The 20336-nt window shown below is 45.8% G+C and overlaps 1 protein-coding gene across 2 annotated transcripts in view; it reads right to left on the bottom strand.

The window, feature by feature from the left end:
* Positions 1 to 4941: 4941 nt before the first annotated feature.
* The window catches only part of pjvk (pejvakin), a 34368-nt gene continuing 18973 nt past the window's right edge, over positions 4942 to 20336 (bottom strand). Inside the window, exons 4-7 of one of the 2 annotated variants that reach the window (XM_068034582.1) lie at positions 9286 to 9403; positions 8811 to 8873; positions 5760 to 5786; positions 4942 to 5243 (exon numbers count right to left, since the gene is read on the bottom strand). In XM_068034582.1, coding sequence (XP_067890683.1) covers positions 4942 to 5243; positions 5760 to 5786; positions 8811 to 8873; positions 9286 to 9403 — 510 coding nt within the window. Of the gene's footprint in view, positions 5244 to 5759; positions 5787 to 8729; positions 8874 to 9285; positions 9404 to 20336 lie in introns of both variants that reach the window. The other variant, XM_068034581.1, reaches the window with a different exon arrangement.

Below are 20336 nucleotides of genomic sequence, written 5' to 3'. Positions count from 1 at the left end.
GGTGAGGTGTCCCAGAGTAGAATAGTCAGATGCCACTTGAAGTCTCCAGGTGAATTCGATGAACAGTCTTTAATGGATAGGTGTTCAAAGCACTTTGGTTGCAGCAGGCGTCACACAGTTCTTTCAATAAGGAGTAGAGGAATGGGTCTATTTGGATTTTAAAATTGGTAGTCTTTCAGTAGAAACTTTACTGAGAATTCCAGAAAACACAAACAGGCAACAGAGAGTCACTCCTGAGGCAAAGGCTTCTTAGAGATTGGAAGTAAAAAGGAACTACCTCCAACAATGCAAATGTTCTTTTCCAGGGTTTTTCTCTCCCTAGGCAATACACAGCCTGTAGATCTTTCTGCTAAGAGAGAGAGAACCTGACTATTTCCAGCACTTTCTGTTTTTATTTCAGAGAACCTTCCTTCAGAGCATGCTTCGCTAGTCTCTAGATCAAACTGGTTTTAGCCAGTCTTTACACAGTCAGTTAACTGATACATTACAGCAGGTGGCCTTCTCTCTCCTGCTGTTGCCTAGGAAACAGGCTTGCTGCTGGTACACTGTGCTCAGAGAATCCAAAAGCCTCTTTCTGCCTTAAAGGACACAGCACCCCTTAGTTGTTAAACCGAAGAGAAAAAAAACTACACCCCCATGACAAAGGAAAAGTCTTTATAAATTTGAATCTGCTTCTACATGGAAAGCCTGAAGCAACAGTAGGTCAAACACAAACATAAGGAAATAATGGGCTGAACTTTAGAAGCTTGCGACGAGCTTGACAAATGGCAGTCTGCCCGTGCGGCCCGCACGTCACAGAGCCGCTGCGATATTAAACACGGCGGCTCATTTAAATGGCCAGGGTGGACCACCCCCTCCCCCCCACTGCTCCAAATGATGTGGAGGGGGCGGGCGGTCCATTCCCAGCAAAGATGTCAGGCGCCACTGCACAGGCACCGACGCCATTTTTAAAGGGCTTCAAGCCCTTCCATTTAGTTCAAATATTTAAAGCGATAGTCATTTAAAATTTATTTGGAAAGATTAAATAAATGTTTCTAGCCCCTCCCACCCCTCCCCCAAATAACCATACAATTCTTTCCTTGCCCTCTCCCCAACTCCCAAAATACTTAACTTGTGTACCTGATCTTCCCCCCTACCAAAGTTCATAAACTTTTAACTTCAACCCCTTCCTACCATCCCCTACACGAATCACATTAGTTTGACCCTGCTCCCATCCCCCACCTCGCACTGAGATACTTGAATGCTCCCCCCTCCCCACCCTTATCTCGCATTGGATCTCCGCGGGAGTGTCAGCCACCGGCATCAATATCAGAGCGAGGCGGATGGCGGGAGTAGGTAAGTGATTAATTCATTTATTTGCATTTTTAAAAATATGTAAATTCTGCTCCCGTCGCCGAGCGGCCGGGGGTGGGGCGGGGGGCACCACAGGGCCTCGCCACCGATGATAATATCGGGCCCGGCCTTCCCAGAGTTGAGGCTCTTGACGGGCCTCTGCAGGAGGCATTTTCCACCACCCCTCCCCCCACCCCACAGCCACGACCCCTGATGCCGGAGGGGGGAGGCTGTAAAATCCAGCCCAATCTTTCAACTCTTTCAAATTCCTCCAGATAATCCTATCCACAAATAGGGGAGGATTTTGGTGGCCAAATGGGAGCGGTAACTGAGGAGGGTGGCCACGTAATTTCCCGACACTTGCCGTTGTGCTGGTTTCTCAGTGCTGTTCTGATGGTCGGCAATTTTGCTGAGGGGGGAAGATGGAAGGTGAGACCCAGCAACATGCTCGATTCAGAGCAACGCCCAATTAAGCCTGTTAACGAGCTTATCAGCTCATTAAGGCCCAGTCTGAAATTTTTGTGGGAAGCCACGTGATCCACATTGGATCTGGAACAGGCCAAGTAGAAGGAGGCAGTAACACAGCGGGGAGCCAGTCATTGCCATGCCATTCAATGAGGTGGGCTCATAAAAGGGTGCACTGCTGAGAGTGACGCTTGTCCATTGACACACTGTTGCCACCGGGTGAGCAGAATTAGTGGAGCAAGTGGTCTGTGCGTGCTCAGTCAGTTAAAGGAGTCGTGACCCTGCAGAGCTGGTGGGGTCATAACATGGGGGTACAGTAAGCATTGTGAGTGCATCTGACTGCAAGCAAGGCAACAGCAGAACATGAGCTTACAGTACTCAGAGATAGGGATGAGAAGCAATGAGGATCAACATCCTCAGGAGCCAATGCAGAGCCTTGGGCATGAGAAAGGGCAGAGGAGAGGAACAAGGGGCAGGTAGGCAACAAAGGCCAGAATCAGGATATGGGTCTGAAGAAATGCGGCATCTAGGACTCTTGAAGGATAAAGGAGTCATAACAGCTGCCGGAACCGTGTACAGACCAGCCAGCTTCGCTTCCTGTTGTCACAGACCAGCTGGACATTCAATGAGTGGTAGCCCTTTCTGTTCAGGAATCTGGCTGGTTGGTCTATCGGTGCCTTGATGGCTACTTGGGTGCAATCGATGACGTCCTGAACCTGAGGGAATCCATTGATGGTGGCAAAGCTCAATGCCCTTTGTGCTTGCGCAGGCCCATCAGCATCAAAATAGGTGTAGTCTCCCGCTCTCCGGAATATGGCATCCGTAACCTGCGTTTTGCCTTGATGAGTTTCGGACAGCGAGATGTCACCTAGGTCCACAGCTGAAGCTCATCCTGGTTGCTCTGTCCAATGTCAGAGTAGCCTGCTCCCATCTGACCTTCCTCAGCCAACACTTGTTCATTCACCAGGGTTCCTCTGCCAATCCCAGCTGCCCATGTGGTGCCTGTGGCCTCACATTCCTCTCCAGATTCCTACCACTCACCTCTCACAAATACAAGTCTTTCAGCTTCAGTGATGGCTAGTCTGTGCCACTGTCAGGGGTTGGTAATGTGTCCGTACACGAACATCAGTGCCCATGGTAAAAAACTTTGAGGTCCATGGTTTCCATACCACCCACCAGTCCTCTGTGACTGACAGCGGGCTGCCTATGGCTTGGCTTTGATTGGCTCTCCTATTAAAGTGTATATCAAGCAGAGGCGTGACCTACATCTGATGGACGATGGGACCCTATCTGTGATTTGTCACTGTTTGTGACTGACAGTCGGCTGCCTGGGCAAGATGAGCACTTATTAGCAGTTTGCAGCGCAGGCGTCCTGGGATCGGCCGCCCCTGCTGTTTTTGCATGATGCAGGCAGTGAGCAGGAATGGCTGCTGCGGGGCAAGAGGGAGACAGAGAGACAGAAAGAGAGAGAGAGAGGCCGAAGGGAGAGCAGGAAGTGGACCAGTACACAGCCAGAGGCGCAGCGCGGAGGGAGCACTTTGAGTGTCAGGCAGCCTTTTAAACAAGCACCGGCCCAGGGAGCAGGGGTCGGGGGTAATGGAGACAGGAGGGGGAGAGGGGAGTGGACACAGGATGGGGGGTTGAGAGAGAGGGATGGACACGTTTGGGGGGAGAGAGGGGGCATGGAAACAGTGGGGGGAGAGAGAGGGGGATGGCAACGGTGAGGGGTAGAGAGAGGGGTAGAGCTGGGAAGAGGGGATGGACACACAGAGGGGTGAGGGGCATGAACACAGAGCGAGGGAGAGGGGGATGGACACACAGAGAGGGGAGAGGGGAATGGACACACAGAGAGGGGAGAGGAACATGGACAGAGTGAGGGAGAGGAGGATGGACATGGGGTGGGAGGAGAGAGGGAGATGGACACACAGAGAGGGGAGAGGGGGATAGAGACAGAGAGGGGAGAAGGGGATGGACGCAGAGAGGGTGGGAGAGAGAAATCACGATCACTCCTGACTGATGGACATCTATCTGAATTCTCCGCATCGCTATGTGGGCAGACATAGACTACTTGTGCACGCAAAAGCAATGCCAGATATCTCACTAAATAGGGAGAAATGTGTTTTAAATCATGTTATGCTTTGATGGAACTAGGTTGGCTATGCACTTTATAAACAGATTAATTGCCCACATGTCCGTGGCTGAATCAATAATTTTGTCAAATATCCATGGTGCAACATGTTAGTGCCTATCCTTGGCCACTGTTTGAGCAGCTGAGCTTTATTCTGCGCTTCTAAAATATGTTCAATAGCCCTCATGCCTCCGTGCAGTGTTCATGACAGCTACACACTGCTGTGTCCCAGACATTGCTTTTACTGCTCCTGACAAGCCTTTCAATGAACTCCTCAATGAGCACAACAACCAATTAAATGAAGACATGCGGGTTTCCCGTTCCCCTCCTCCCACCATCCCTTTCACAATCACTTCACATTCTGGAGGCATCGGGATCCTGAGACACCTTCTGGGAACGCGATATTCAATCCGCGCCCGCACCCGTACTCGCTGCCAGATCACATTGAAAATCGAGATCTTTGACTTGGAAAACCTTCATGTGTTTACAATTTGATACTTTAATGAATTATAGCCCTTTAAACAAAGTTCAAGTCAGCTGATGGTACTCATAGCATTCAACTATGTCCAAACAAAACAGCAAGATGAAACTGCTTGCATTACACAGTCCCTACAAAGGTGTATGATATTTGTAAACTAAGGAAAGCAGAACTTTCAATCGTGATACAAAAAAAACTGAAAACCAAATAGAAGAACCTCCAAAAAATGTATATTATGCAAAATCAAGTCTAAAATTTGTATTGCCACTTGTTAAATTTCTAGAGATTCAAGTTAAAATAGTGGCATAGTTTCATAGCAATGTGCTGTCACTGACAGATATACCCAATAATTTCTCCTTTACAACATTTCACTATTTACAATTTTAAAACTATAAATTTGCAATGGAAAGAGAATATTCTTAGACAAATTCAAACTGACTTACAGTTAAAAAATCAAAAATATTTACTACATTAATATTAATATTGTCTTACAGATGTGATATCACATCCAGGGCTCTAATCCATACCAAAATGTACTTTATCTTACTCTTTTGTGCCACAGATCAAAGCACGGCACCACATGCAGTCTGACATATTTCTGTCCATTGAATGAACACTCAAGGCATCCATATACTGTTTCTCTTCGGGAACTTCCCATGCCACAAAGAGCACAGGGTCCTTTGGAGATATTATGGTTGAGGAGATTGACCCGTGTGTGTGCATTATCTCTGAGGTAGTTCGTGGAAATATCAGTCATGCTGGTAGCCTTTTCGTAATAGTCAGTGACCAAATCTTCCAAATAAAGATCCGAGTTTCTGACATCTTCCAGCACCTTTTCATCTGTTCAAATACAGAGTAACAGACAACAAAGTCTTTACTCACTGAAAGCATACATTTATCACAAGAATCCTGTGGCTAAATTTTACTTCTGATAATACTAGGAACAACAACTGGAAGTAGTAAAACAGCATTTCAAAGTTCCGAAGAAGGGTCACTGACCCGAAACGTTAACTCTGCTTCTCTTTCCACAGATGCTGCCAGACCTGCTGAGTGACTCCAGCATTTCTTGTTTTTGTTTCAGATTTCCAGCATCCGCAGTATTTTGCTTTTATTTCAAACTAATGTTCCACTTACCATATTTTCTAGTAAGGAACAGCCTTTAGGTTGTGGAGAGGGTTGTGCCAACAATTTATACTAAATTGGCAAATTGATTTTCCACTCCATTGTTGTAGTCAGAGGAGGGATGAAGCAAATAACAGTTGGTCTCATCCCCACCAACACAGCTGCTTCCTGCCATCTAAGCACCTCTCACTATCACTCCAGCCATGTTGATGGCTGTTGTTTTCATTATTGCACATAAAAGGCTAGTTACCACATAAAAGGCTGTTTAACAAAATTCAGGCTCATGGAATAGAAGGGTCAGTTTCCAATTGGATAAAAAAATAGGCTTAAGGACAGAAAATAGCGAGTCGTAGTAAATGGTTGTTTTTCAGACTGGAGGATGGTAGACAGTGGTGTTCCCCAAGGGTCAGTGCTGGGACCACTGCTCATTTTGCTATATATTCCAAGATCCAAGTCATTTATACAGAGTAAAATTTGCCCATGATACCAAACTTGGAGGTGTGGAAAACAGTGGGGATGATACGAACCACCCACAACAGGACATAGATAGGCTAGCAGAATGGGCAGAGAGGTGCCAGATGGAATTTAATGCTGACGAGTGTGAGGCGATACATTTTGGCAGAAGGAATAGGGAGAGGCAATATATACTTAATGGCATAGTTCTAAAGAGTATGCAGGAACAGAGGGACCTGGGAGGGCACGTGCATCAATCTTTGAAGGTGGCAGGACATATTGAGAGAGTGGTTAGTAAAGCATATGGGATCTTGGGCTTCATAAACAGAGGCATTGAGTACAAAAGCAGAGAAGTTATGATGAACCCTTATAAAGTTCTGGTTAGGCCACAATTAGAGTATTGTGTCCAGTTCTGGTCACCACACTTCTAGAAGGATTTGAGGGCCCTTGAGAGGGTGCAGAGGCGATTTACCAGAATGGTTCCAGGGATGGGGGATTTTAGTTACAAGGTTAGATTGGAAAAGCTGGGGTTTTTCTCCTTTGAACAAAGGAGATTGAGGGGAGATTTAATAGAAATGTACAAGATTATGACAGGCTTAGATAAGTTTGACAAGGAAAAACTGATCCATTAGCTAATGGTACAAGGACTAGGGGACAGAGATTGAAAGTTTTGGGCCAGAGATGCAGGGGGAATATGAGGAAGAACTTTTTTACACAGTGGGTGGTAACACCCACAAGGGTGGTGGAAGTGGAGACAATCAATGGCTTCAAGAGGAAATTAGATGGTCACTTATAGGAAATAGACTTGCAGGGCTATGGGGATCGAGCAGGGGAGTGGGGTTGACTGAATAGCTCTGTGGAGAGCTGGCATAGACCTGATGGGCCAAATGGCCTCCTTCTGTGCTGTAAATGACTCTATGATTCCTAGTCAGAAATACATAATAAAAAAACTATCAAGAAAAATGGCTGTCGAAGCAAGTTAAGACTACCTGGTAAGTATATATACATATTAAAATGTGGGCTTCTGATAGATGAAAATGCCACTGGTAGGTAATATCAGGCTTCCTGTCACAAATAGCAAAAATGAAATCTGCTGCAGCTCACATTGCAAAATCAGAGCTTACGTCTATTTAAAATCATCTAAAACATTAATTGTAAGATGGAATAATTAACATTAATGGAGTGTTTATATATAAACAATCTGATCTCTTAAGCGCTCAATAAAAGTCAGATGTGTTTTTGGCATTGTGTGTGGGAGGTAATTTGGACCTCTATTACCCCATATTCTGCCTGGAAATGGCCCATTTTGCACCCAATATTCCTTAAAACAATGTTAAAATTTTAATTGAATTATTTCATATGCAAAGATCAAATATTTATGATGATGAATTTATGATGAATATAAGTACAATTTGCCATCCTTTCTGTAAATGCAAATCAGAAAGAATTTAAGCAAAGCCATAATTTGCCAAACATAAACACGGCACTGAGTTTACAGGCACACATTTTCTTTAGCTATATAACAAGTCTATTAGGGTCAGTTAGCTCAGTTGGCTAGTCTGTGATTATAGGAAGACATCTAACAGCATGGGTTCAATCCCTGTACTGGCTGTGGTGGTTCATAGAGACCTGCCTCCTCACCTTGTCCCATGCTTGTGGAGTGATGACCTGCAAGGTATATATTACCAACTGTCTCTGTCTAATGGTGAGAGATACCTTTGCGACTAAGGTTATAATAACAATATAAGTATTGCCCAAAGCAGGTATCAATATTTGCCAGTGGAATCTATTCTCCATGTTGTTTGTCAAACTGGAGAGACCAGAAGCATAAGTGCCTAAATGGTTGAAGAAGCAACTGAAGATTCAGAGATGGTAAGTGTGAACACTACAAATGTACATTTACATCAACTATGATATAATCTCTAGGATTTCATAGGTGTGGTTTTTTTTTCAGTTGAAAGCTAATAAAGCAGAACCCTATTATCATAGTGCAGGAAAACCCCAATTGACAGTTGCCCCACAGTAACAGCTACTGCTATAGTTTTTCATCACAGGGGAGTTGTAAGTAGAAGCAATATAGAACATTAAAAAGATGGAAAATTGTACAAAACTAGTATTCCATCACATTTTAACATATTAAAAACCTGTGTTGCAGGCAGGAAGGCTATTTTCCAATAATTACCAGTAATTGCAAAGTTATGTTTCCTGGGCAAATAACCAGACTGAGAGATTCTGACCAAAGGTGCATTTGTTCCCCAAAAGCTTAGCTTCAGTGCAAAGTGGAAAATGTTAATGCTAGTGTCAGGTTCGATTAGGTCCTAGCTGCAGAACTGATCTGATGAAAGATTGTCGACCTGAAACATTAACTCTGTTTCTTTCTCCACAGATGCTGCCAGATCTGCTGAATATTTTCAGTATTTTCTTTTTTAATTTCAGATTTCCAGCATCTGATGTATTTTGATTTTGTGTTCCTAATGACTTTGTTGCTTGTAGCTCATCAAGTCAGCCCACTTATAAATTATAAATCACATCCCCCAACTTTTCATCACATATAAAGAATATATAAGTAGCCCTGTACATGATGCTTATCAGCATCAGCAAGACATGGTGCATATTCTACATCAAATGGTATAAGATATATATGGGACTCCTATGTGATAATTTGATTTTTTTTACTTTAAAATCTATATTGTACTTTAATTTTTTTGTAATACATTACAATTACTCTGTAATATATGAGGAAAAGCATACCTGATCTGAATGGACTGCCATAAAAGAAATCAGACAGACATCGTCGCAGTTTCCACACTGAGAATCGGCTCATTAAACCACTCAATTGCATTGTTATTTGTTCTTTTTCAAACCCACCTTTCGATTCAGATGTAACACAGAGTTCTGTAAGTACAGAAATGCAGATTTAAATAACTATGCAACATTTTTTTTTTGAGTTAAGAGTCTTGGTTCATTCTGCCTAGCTATAAACACAATTATCTTACTACTGATCAGCTTGCAAAGCCTTCAAAAGGCAAATTTTCATCCAGCCTCTGAGAATTTATGATTTCAAAAAGGACTCGACACATTTTGTCCACTTTGATTTTTAATTTTTTTTTTGCAATTTCTTTAAAGATCTTAAAATGATGTTCTTTATTCATACCTAATGGGTGCATGTATCAGTAATTAGTCATTTTCTACATTTAAAATAAATAAACAAAAGCTAATAATTAGTGACCATAGAAATTATCTGTAAGCACATTGGATAATTCTTCAGCATTAACCAAATGCAGCCTTAAGGCAATATGTTACTTACCAAAGTGCCCATCCAAATGGATATAGAGTTCAAATACACTAAATGCAATTGTTGTATGAGCTGGGATAACAATAGCTTTGTCACATCCTTTATGATTTCGTCCATCATCAATCTGAAACTAGAGTGGGTACCATAAACAAAACCAACCTTTTACTTTTATAGAGCAAAATTAAATAAGATCTAATGAACATTGGTATTGAAATATCGGAATTTCCTTTTTACAAGAATCAAAACTAAACTTGGCACTGTAAGTTATCACCTGATGTGATCAATTTATTTTAAAGCACCTTGAACCTTGTAGCAAGGCTATGTCAAGCTGCTGAACATGTCAAGATCTTATGTTGTCTGGTTAACAAAAAAAACCTTTACACTATTTCATCCATGCAGTTCCAAGCATTAATGACTCAAGTTACAAACAACTTTTTTAAAAGTTATTTACAAAAGAGAGTATATTCTTATATGATCTACAGTAAAGCTCACCATTCCAGTTTCAGACCCCTCAGAAGATGGCACTCCAATACCAAATCATATTAAAGGAAAAAACTGAGTGCTATTTATACTTGAGGTTCAGGTAAGTCTTAAAGCAGAGCAAGCTAAATTAGAACTGACTTACACTTAGAGATGAAAACCAGCCTCAATAAACAAGTACAGTACATTAAGTTATAGTACAGTGTACTAAGTTATAATACAATGGCAGTGCAATGAATTAAAATATGCATTATAATAAGAACCAGCAATTAAATAGTTGTACATATAATCTTAACTATCCACAGTATGTTATCTAACCTACATCTCTCACATCCTTCCAATGCTAGTTCAATACACTGCACTCCCCTCTCTCAACCACTGGTCCATTCTCAGCTAACAAGATGTTGGAATTTATAGCCAAAGAGATAGAACACAGATCTCACAGGCTATTAATGCTTCCATACAAAGCACTTGTATGGCCAGATGCAGAGCAGCAGTGTGTGTAACTCTGGTTGTTGTACTTTGATAAAGAGAAGACTCATGGGAGATAATTTTGAAGGATTTAGAATTCCTACAGAAATAGGTAAATTGAACCCTGATAAGTTCAAGAGTGCCACAAACTCTAGAACCAAGAGATACAGGCTCAAACTTAGCAGGAAGATGTGCAAACTGTTTAGATTTAAGTAGACAGAGGGTGGTGAATATGTGGCATTGACTGCCCAGGGAAGCAGTGAAGGTCAAATATGTGAAAAAATTTAAGGAAGTATTGGATAGCAATTTCAGGGAGTGGGCGGGCGATTGAGAGGTAATAGTTTGTGAGGCTGAAGAGATAGACTGCAGAGTCTCTTTCGATCCTGCACTTTGTTACAGTTCTCCCAACACCACGTTCTGGTTCTCCATTCCCTGTTTCTACCCCTACAATGCACCACATTGCCCCCCGCCCAACCCCCCCCCCCCCCCCCCCCCCCCAACCTCCAGCTCCTCTCTCACCCACACATATTAGAGCAACTCTTGAATAGCACCCAGCATCACTACCAGTGTTGACCATCATCTTGCTACAAGCTATGAGCTTTAAAAAACTGATACAATAATTTATATTTGTTGAATGTTTCATGGGGATCAAATTCAACTCTGGTGGTGGTGGAGTTCAAAATGGTTGTTACTGGATTGGCTGCTGATTATACACCTTGCCCATTTTCCTTTCCACTGAAGTCAATCCTACCCTTATGGGCTGTATTTTACCAGCCCGGTGATGACGGTCTGGGAGGCTGAAGAAGTCGTAATATCGCAATGAAAGGTGATGGGAGGAAAACCCAACATGTTTATGTCGCAACCGAGTACTCCGAAGGGCGGCCAGGCTGGTGGGAGGACCTTGTGCTGAAATGTGCTGGGAGGGCAATTAAGCCTGTTAGCAGGCAATTAACTACTAGTTTACCAGGGATGTCTGATTTTACAAAGCATGCGTGGGAACTATGTGGCTTCAGAGGAGGAGGCGGTGTATCAGTAGAAGGTCAGTGCTGATTCTAGACAGCAGCTATTGTGACCGGTAGCGTGGTTTGACAGCAAGGGTGGAACAGCGTGGGCATTAGCAGTGGCAGTCAGCAGCAGGGACAACTTGCCAGCATGGGGGGCATACACTTGAGTGACATCTCAGAAGTGGCACTTGTGTGAATAGAGCGGGGAACGGTGGGTGGGGGGGGTGAAGAGGTCCTGAAAACTGAGTGAAACTATCTGTCATGGGCCTAATTCACTCAGGTTTCGAGACCTCCAGTGAGGAGGAGCATCAGAGAGGGAGAAAACTGCAGCCTTGGCGGGGACACAGAGGAGGAGGATCCAGAAGGACACAAAACCAGCCACTATGCACAGAAGAGATTACTCACTAGAGAGGATCTACTGTCAGAGGCTCAGCTTCCTGAAAATGTCAAAGTAGCAGTGTCGCTGAAGACTGCGCCTCTCCAGGGAGGCTGTCATAGAGCTGTGTGCCTTGATGGAGGACAAGCTGAGCCTTACGGGAAGTGGTGGCCACCCAATGCCTGTGACGCTGAAGGTCACCGTGAGATTGAATTTCTACGCCTCAGGATCATTCCAGGGATCCTCTGGAGATATATGTGGGATCTCCCACTCTGTGACTCATCGTTGCATTAAGATGGTCACCAATGCAAGAGGGCCAGCCAGTACTTGTGAACTTTTGTACTGGCCTGGAAAGTCAAGCTGAGAAGGCCATTGGTTTCGGGGCCATCACTGCGTTCCCCCAGGTGCAGGGTGGCATCAACAACATGCATTGGCCATCAAGGCTCCCATAGACCAGGCAGCAGCCTTCGTCAACAGGAAGGGCTTCCACTTGCGACTATCACAAATGGTTCCTTCAGGTGTGTGCATGGTTCCCAGGAAGCAGTCGCAATGCCTACATTCTAAGGCAATCCCAGGTGCCAGACCATTTCAAGCAACCCCTCCTGCACACCTTCTGGTTAATAAGGGCCACCCACCAAAGATGTGGCTTTTGGCGCCTATGTGGCACTCAAGTGCTGATGCAGAGGAGAGGTATAACACATGCCATGGGACAACTCGAGCAACCATCGAGCAGGCCATAGGCCTTCTGAGGATGCAGTTTAGATGCCCGGATCGATCAGGTGGAGCTCTCCAGTATGTCCTAGCAAAGGTCTAGCATCTCATGTTGATGTGCCGTGCTCTGTACAACCTGGCACTACAGAGGGGAAAGGCTTTGAACAATGAGGACATTGTGGAGTGCGATGCCTCTTCCGCTGATTAAAATACAGAGGAAAATACTGACCAGGTGCTGAATGAGGAAGAACCACTGATACCACAGGCAAGGCATAAAGGAGGCACAAAGGATGCTCGCTAATACAGTCATAGAGTCATACAGCACAGAAACTAGCCCTTTGGCCCATCGTGTCTGTGCCGGCCATCAAGCACCTACCTAGTCTAATCCATTTTCCAGCACTTGGCCCGTAGCCTTGTATGTTATGGCATTTCAGGTGCTCATCTAAATACTTCTTAAATGTTATGATGGTTCCTGCCTCTACCACCTCTTCAGGTAATACGTTCCAGATTCCGACCACCCTCTGGGTGAAATTTTTTTTCCTCAAATCCCCTCTAAACCTCCTGCCCCTTACCTTAAATCTATGCCCCCTGGTTATTGACTCCTACATAGGAACATAGGAAGATAGGAACAGGAGTAGGCCATTCAGCCCCTCGAGCCTGTTCCGCCATTCAATGGCTGGTCCACGGCCTAACTCCATATACCTGCCTATGGCCCATATTCCTTAATATCTTTGCTTAACAAAAATCTATCTATCTCAGGTTTAAAATTAACAACTGTTCTAGCTTCAACTGCTGTCTGGGGGAGAGAGTTCCAAACCTCTACCACCCTTTGCGTGAAGAAGTGCTTCCTAACGTCTCTCTTGAACGGTCTGGCCCTAAGTTTTAGACTATACCCCCTAGTTTTAGAATCTCAAACCAGTGGAAATAGTTTATCTTTATCTAGCCTGTCTTTTCCTGTTAATATCTTGAAGACCTCGATCAGATCACCCCTTAACCTTCTAAATTCTAGCGAAAACAGGCCTAATTTGTGTAATCTCTCCTCGTAGCTTAACCCCTGTAGTCCAGGAATCATTCTTGTAAACCTACGTTGCACTCCCTCCAAGGCCAATATATCCTTCTTAAGGTGTGATGCCCAGAACTGCTCACAGTACTCCAAATGGGGTATAACCAGGGTTTTGTACAGCTGCAGTATAACCTCTGTGTCTTCATACTCCAATCCTCTAGATATAAAGGCTAGCATTCCATTAGCCTTTTTGATTATTTTCTGCACTAGCTCGTGGCATTTTAAAGATCTATGCACCTGAACCCCCAAGTCGCTTTGGACATCCACTGTACTTAACCTCTTCCCATTTAGAAAGTACCCTGCTCTATCCTTTTTCGGTCCAAATGGATAACCTCACACTTTCCCGCATTGAAATCCATCTGCCACAGTTTTGCCCACTCACCTAGTCTGTCAATAGCTCTTTGCAATTTTATGCTATCATCTAGACTGTCTACAATGCCGCCTAACTTTGTATCATCAGCAAATTTGGATATATGACTTACTATGCCATCATCCAGTCATTAATGAATAATGTGAATAATTGAGGCTCCAACACAGATCCCTGTGGGACACCACTAGTCACATCCTGCCAATCAGAGTACTTACCCATTATCTCCACTCACTAGTCACCTACCATTCAACCAACTTTCTAACCATGTCAATAATTTGCCCTCAACTCCATGGGCTTCTATCTTAGTTAACAGTCTCTTATGTGGGACTTTATCAAATGCCTTCTGGAAGTCCATATAAATAACATCCTTGGACACACCCCTGTCCACTACCTTAGTCACCACTTCAAAAAATTCAATGAGATTTGTCAGGCATGACCTTCCCGTCATGAATCCATGCTGGCTGTCCCCGATTAACTGAATTTTTTCTAGGTGTTCAGTCACCCTATCCTTGATTATAGACTCCAGCAACTTGCCCACCACAGATGTCAGGCTAACTGGTCTGTAATTTCCTTCGTTCCCCCTTTCACCCTTCTTAAAAAGTGGAGTGACATGTGCAACTTTCCAGTCCAGAGAGACCACTCCTGAATCTAGGGAACTCTGAAAGACTACTGAAGACACTGAAGACTCCTCTGCTAAGGGAAAAAGTTTCTTCCTATATAATCTGTCAATGCCCCTCATAGTTTTGTATACCTCAATCATGTCCCCCCTCAGCCTTCTCTGCTCTAAGGAAAACAACCTTAGCCTTTTCAGTCTCTCTTCATAGCTGAAACGCTCCAGCCCAGGCAACATCCTGGTGAATCTTGTCTGCGCCCTCTCCAGTACAATCACATCCTTTCTATAGTGTGGTGCCCAGAACTGTCCACAGTACTCCAGCTGTGGCCTAACTAGCATTTTAGATTATCCTTACTGACAGATCCCTGCAATCCAATAAAGCTACAGCCTTCTGCAACCCTGTTGCCATTTTCTTCATTTTCCTTGCTATTTACTTGCTCCCATTAAGACACTAGACAGCAGCATAGGGAATGCATTGACCTCACGTGGTGTGGGCCCTCCCATCACACCCTTAGAGGGAGCCAGGTTACTACTGAAGGTCCAGCAGCCCACAAAAAATAGAATGATTCCTCTTGCCTTGCAAAATTCCATATTTATTGGAAAAGAAAAAGATTGCAAGGCATCATGCATTAACAAAAAATGAACCTGTGAACCCCAAATGCAGCGAGGTGCTCTTCTGTAGCCATTAGAAGTGGGAATGGTAGCGTAGATGGACAGAGAATTGCATTGGAACTGTCTTCCCGGAAATCTGGTGTCATGACGTCGGTTCTAGATTAAGTCAGAAGCGGGAAAGCACAAGGCAGCATAGCCTCCTGACACAACGGCAATCTCATTGTAATGAATTTGCATCTAATCCACCTCAATTTAATTGTGGGCTTGCAATTTAGTGGATGGCAGGCTGCACTCACATGTCTTCAGGTTTATGACCATAAAGAGCTGGCGGCACTGAAGGCTCTCGCCTTCACGACAGGGAGGCAGCACTAAACAGTGCTGCATTGGGGAAGACGGGGTTGCAGAGGACATTATTGGACTGTGTGGCTTTGTGTTCTGCCAGGGAGGTCAGGGTCTCGGGATTTCTGACAGGGGATTCTGGGTCTTGGGGTTTTTGATAGGAAGTTCCAGGTTTCGATCGCTCTGCAAAGGGTTGGGGGACGGGGGTTGCCTGGGTTTGGATGGTGGTACTGGGTGACCAAACAATTATATGAGATGCTTGATTGCCCATACTGCTGAATGAGAGGGTCGGCTATCAGCAAGGGTAGGCACTGATGGCCATCAGGGAGTCGACTGGCGGGTGTTCAAAGCTCAGTTGGCAGGACAGGGGCTTCTCTGCATCTGAAGGCCCATTGGTTATCTGGCATGGGTCTCATACACCCTGTCTTTTTGAACCCCCATGACATTATGCAGTGTCTCCGATGGACGGTGGGCCAGGAGACAGCTGCGCCTGCTCGTGAAGCTCCACGACAATAGCAACAGCAGCTGGCCATGCCAAGAAGAGCCCACCAGCATCTGAGAATGTACTGGACTCATCTCAGTTATCTTCAAATGTCAGAGTGGCATTATCAGCAAAGACTACAGCTGTCCAGGGAGGCTGTGACCGACTTAAGCGCCCTGCTTCAGGACAGGTTGCGGCCTATAGGATTGGGGGTCACCTTATGCCCGTAGCCCTGAAGATCACAGTGGCGCTGAACTTTTACGCATCTGGATCTTTTCAGGGGGCATGTCTGAGGTCTCCCAGGCAGCAGCCCACTGCTGCATCAAGGAGGTGACCAATGCCCTGTTCAAGAGGGCTGGCGACATTGTGCGCTACTGGATTGACCTTGATATTCAGACTGAGAGGCCCATTGGATTGGGGGCCATCGGTGAATTCCCCCAGGTGCAAGGTGTGATAAATTGCACACATGTGGCCATCAAGGCTCCCATGCACCAGCCAGCCACCTTCATCAACAGGAAGGGCTTCCATTCAATTAACGTTCAACGGGTTGCAACCACCGAAAGCGTTTCCTGCAGGTGTGTGTCTGCTGCTCCGGAAGCAGCCCCAACGCCTACATACTTCGACGGTCGCAGGTGCCACAGCTTTTCAGGGCCCCGCTCACCTTCAGGGATGGATTCTCGAGGACAAGGGCTACCCATTGAAGACATGGCTACTCACACCTGTGAGGAACCTTCGCAATGCAGCAGATGAGAGGTAGAACAGTTGACACAGATCAACCCGAGCAACCATGGAGCAGACCATTGGGCTACCAAAGATGAGATTGCAATGCCTTGATCGATCTGGTGGAGTCCTGCAGTATGCCCCAGTGAGAGTCTTGCATTTTGTGGTGCTCTGCTGTGCTTTGCACAACTTAGCACTGCAGAGGGGAGGAAGGCCTTACAGGACGATGAGATGGCTGAGCGTCACTCCCCCACCCATGAGGAGGGCGGGGATGAAGCGCCCTGGAGACAAGAGACAATCTCGTAATCACCCGCTTTCAGCCTCCCTGATTCCCACCCACAGAGAAACCATTAAAGTCTCACCTCAATGCATGTAAACTGTCACCTCCTTTCCATTTGTGTTCCCTGACTCGCGCCCAGCTGCAAACTGCTCGAGTGCCCATGGAGAACAACTGTTAATGAAGGCTGTGATAACATTGGCATTCCACCAAGGAGGAAGGGGGAAGTCAGCAGCTCACAATTAAGGCAGAATGGAATAATGATCATTATTTACGTGAACAAAATAACTTTATAAGGATCATTACATTTCAGATGACTCCCCAAGTGTGTCTAGGTGGTTTTCTTAATATATTTGCGAGTGCTCTTATGAGTTGCGATTCCCAGCGCCAGTAGATAGGTTGGAGGCAGGTTGCTGATCAATCTGCCCCTTGGCCTCTGACCCTTGGACCTGTGGCCCTTGGCCATCCTCTGGCTGCCTGAGGCTGGAGGACCCCGACTACCTGAGGGTTTGCTGCACAGGTGCAGGACTCTCCTCAGGCATTGCGTTTACTAGAGCTGGGCTCACTGGTGGAGGAGCTGAGGAGCCAGTGTCCACACTCAGAGCACCTCGAGCGGAGCCCCCAGATGTGGAGGTCATCCTCTCCTCCTCCCTTTCAAGGCTTACTTGAACTTCCCTGCTGACCAGAGAGGATGTGGAGCTGGAGAAGACACTTTTTTTAACTCTTTCATGGGATGTGAGTGTCGCTGGCAAGGCTAGCATTTATTGCCCATCCCTAATTGCCCTTGAGAAGATAATGGTGAGCTGCCTTCTTGAAACGCTGCGGTCCATCTGGTGCGGGTACACCAACAGTGCTGTTAGGGAAGGAGTTTCAGGATTTTGATCCAGCGACAGTGAAGGAATGGCGATATATTTCCAAGTCTGGATGTTGTGCAACTTTGAGAGGAACCTGCAGGTGGTGGTGTTCCCATGCATCTGTTGCCCTTGGCCTAGGTGGTGGAGGTCGCAGGTTTGGAAGGTGCTATCGAAGGAGCCTTGGTGGGTTGCTGCAGTGTATCTTGTATATGGTACACACTGCTGCTACTGTGTGTCAGTGGTGGAGGGAGTGAAGGTTTAAGGAGATGGATGAGGTGCCGATCAAGCAAGCTGCTTTGTTCTATATGATGTTGAGCTTCCTGAGTGTTATTGGAACCGCACTCATCCAGGCACGTGGAGAGTATTCCAAAACTCCTGACTTGTGCCTTGTAGATGGTGGACAGGCTTTGGGGAATCAGGAGATGGGTTACCCGCTGCAGAATTCCTAGCTTCTGACCTGCTCTTGTAGCCATAGTATTTATGTGGCTGCTCCAGTTCAGTTTCTGGTCAATGGTAACCCCCAGGATGTTGATGGCCGGGGTTTCAGCGATGGTAATGCCATTGAATGTCAAGGGTAGATGGTTGGATTCTCTCTTATTGGAGATGGTCATTGCCTGGCACTTGTGTGGCGCGAATGTTACTTGCCACTTCTCAGTCCAAGCCTGAATGTTGTCCAGGTCTTGCTGCATATGGACATGGACTGCTTCAGTATCTGAAGAGTTGCGAACGGTACTGAATATCGTACAATCATCAGGGACCATCCCCACTTCTGACCTTATGATGGAGGGTGGGTCATTGATGAAGCAGCTGAAGACGGTTGGGCCTAGGACACTACCTTGAGAAACTCCTGCAGCAATGTCCTGGGACTGAGGCACCTTGTCCTTCTCTTGCCTTGCCACTGCAGAGTTGATCTCATGACCAAGGCAATAGTGTGCAAGTCTGCATGCATTTGTGGAATCTGGCTCTCCATGAGGATCATTACCCTCTCCATGGATGAAGCCATGCTCTCACATGCCTGACACATGGCAACAATCGTGGCACGGATGGACTCCTCCACTGTCTGCTCATGGCTGCACATGGCCTCTAGCATCTCTGCCAGATGTTGCCTTACCTCTCTCTGCAACTCCAACATGCCCTGTTCTGTCAACACCTAGGCTTGTCATCAGCCTTGGGCTCAGCATGGGCCTGGACACCCACACTCCTCTGATTGTCCAAGGCCTCAGCTGTCTCAGCCTCAGCCAGCTGCTTGGGCGCATGTGCTGCTCTCACCAGCTTGTGAACCTGATTCTACAGCCAAGCGCAAACCCACAAAGGTGAAAGTATCTACACCGTGGAAGGTGCAAGAGTGTCATGGAACAGTGCTCCCTCCGACTGCTGATCCTCCTCAGAGGTGGAAATTTGCCCCCATTCTACTGGAGTCTCCTGCAGACGGTGACCAGCATGAGAGAACGCAAATGGGTTAGGATGAGCAGATCTCGACATGCCAAACATACATCATGGCGGTCTCCAGAAATGAACAGTATGTCAATTGAAGTGAATCCTCACTCTCTTGCAAGGAGTCTCCAGTTTTACCATCCGATATGGAGTGGCCGCCCTGTGTTCCTGTCCGCTCTAATGCCTCCTCCTCAGCTGTGGAGAGAGGCCTGATGTTTGGTATCCCTCCTGTTATGGGCCCGCTTGTCCTGCAAATGGAAAGAGGGAGATAGTCATACTTCACAGAGAGATCAACACGACAGTTCTGCTAGTGGTAGTCCCTCATCCCCTATTGGGGTTTCCTATGGAGCTCATCCTCCCCTCAGCTCTCAGAGGAGTTAATGGAGGTGAGGTTTGAAAGAGAGTGGCCTGTGACTAAGATGCAGCCATGCATCTGTCAGGATGAGGTGATGCTTAATCCCCCTTGCCCATGTTTTGTGTTGCCTCCCTCCCCATGACCTGCTTCCTCCTATGTAGACATATGCAATCCCTCAAAAGGAGAGAGGTAAAGAGCAATCACCTTGGTGGAACAAAGGAAGTCATCGACCCTTTTGCGGCACAGAACCAATGTCTGGGGGGGCGGTGGGGGTGACCTCACAGCTATTGACCTCCTCAGCGATCTCCATCCAGGCTTGCTTGGTCAGGCAGGAGGACCTCTTCTTGCCATCACTGCAGAAGAGGACAACCCACCTTTCCCTTGTAGTTTGGAGGAGAATCCTGAGGGAGACGTTGCTAAATTGTGGGGCCATCCAGTGTCTTCCTTCTGCTGGAGGCTTGGGTATATCTTAACGATCAGGCAGCAAAAAGGATCCTGGGGCAGCAAATGGCACACTTGCAGGCACTCTATTAAAGCAGGCAGGAGTGAATGCAGGGTTGACAGGCCTTTAAAGATGGTGCTAACACCTGCTCCGGGGCAGGAATAGGCAGTGACATGTTGCACCACGGACATTTGACAAAATTATTGACTCAGCCGCAGACATGGGGGCAATTAATCTGTATATAGAGTAATGTAATGCAATCAAAACACAGTCCTTTTTAAAACACATTTCTCTTTATAAATAAAGTAGCTAAGTATATAAACATCAATGGAGAGTAGCACAATTGAATTAGCAAGCTAGCAAGCAAAGTAGTATGCAATGCCAATGCAAATTACTTTTGTTGACAGAATAGAGCTAGCTACACCATGTCAGGGGTGGTAGATGGACCTTATTGGATGACC

The sequence above is a fragment of the Heterodontus francisci genome, chromosome 7 (genome assembly GCF_036365525.1).
Source record: "Heterodontus francisci isolate sHetFra1 chromosome 7, sHetFra1.hap1, whole genome shotgun sequence".
In the NCBI taxonomy this organism is placed as follows: Eukaryota; Metazoa; Chordata; class Chondrichthyes; order Heterodontiformes; family Heterodontidae; genus Heterodontus; species Heterodontus francisci.
This window is presented reverse-complemented; position numbering and strand designations above follow the sequence as displayed.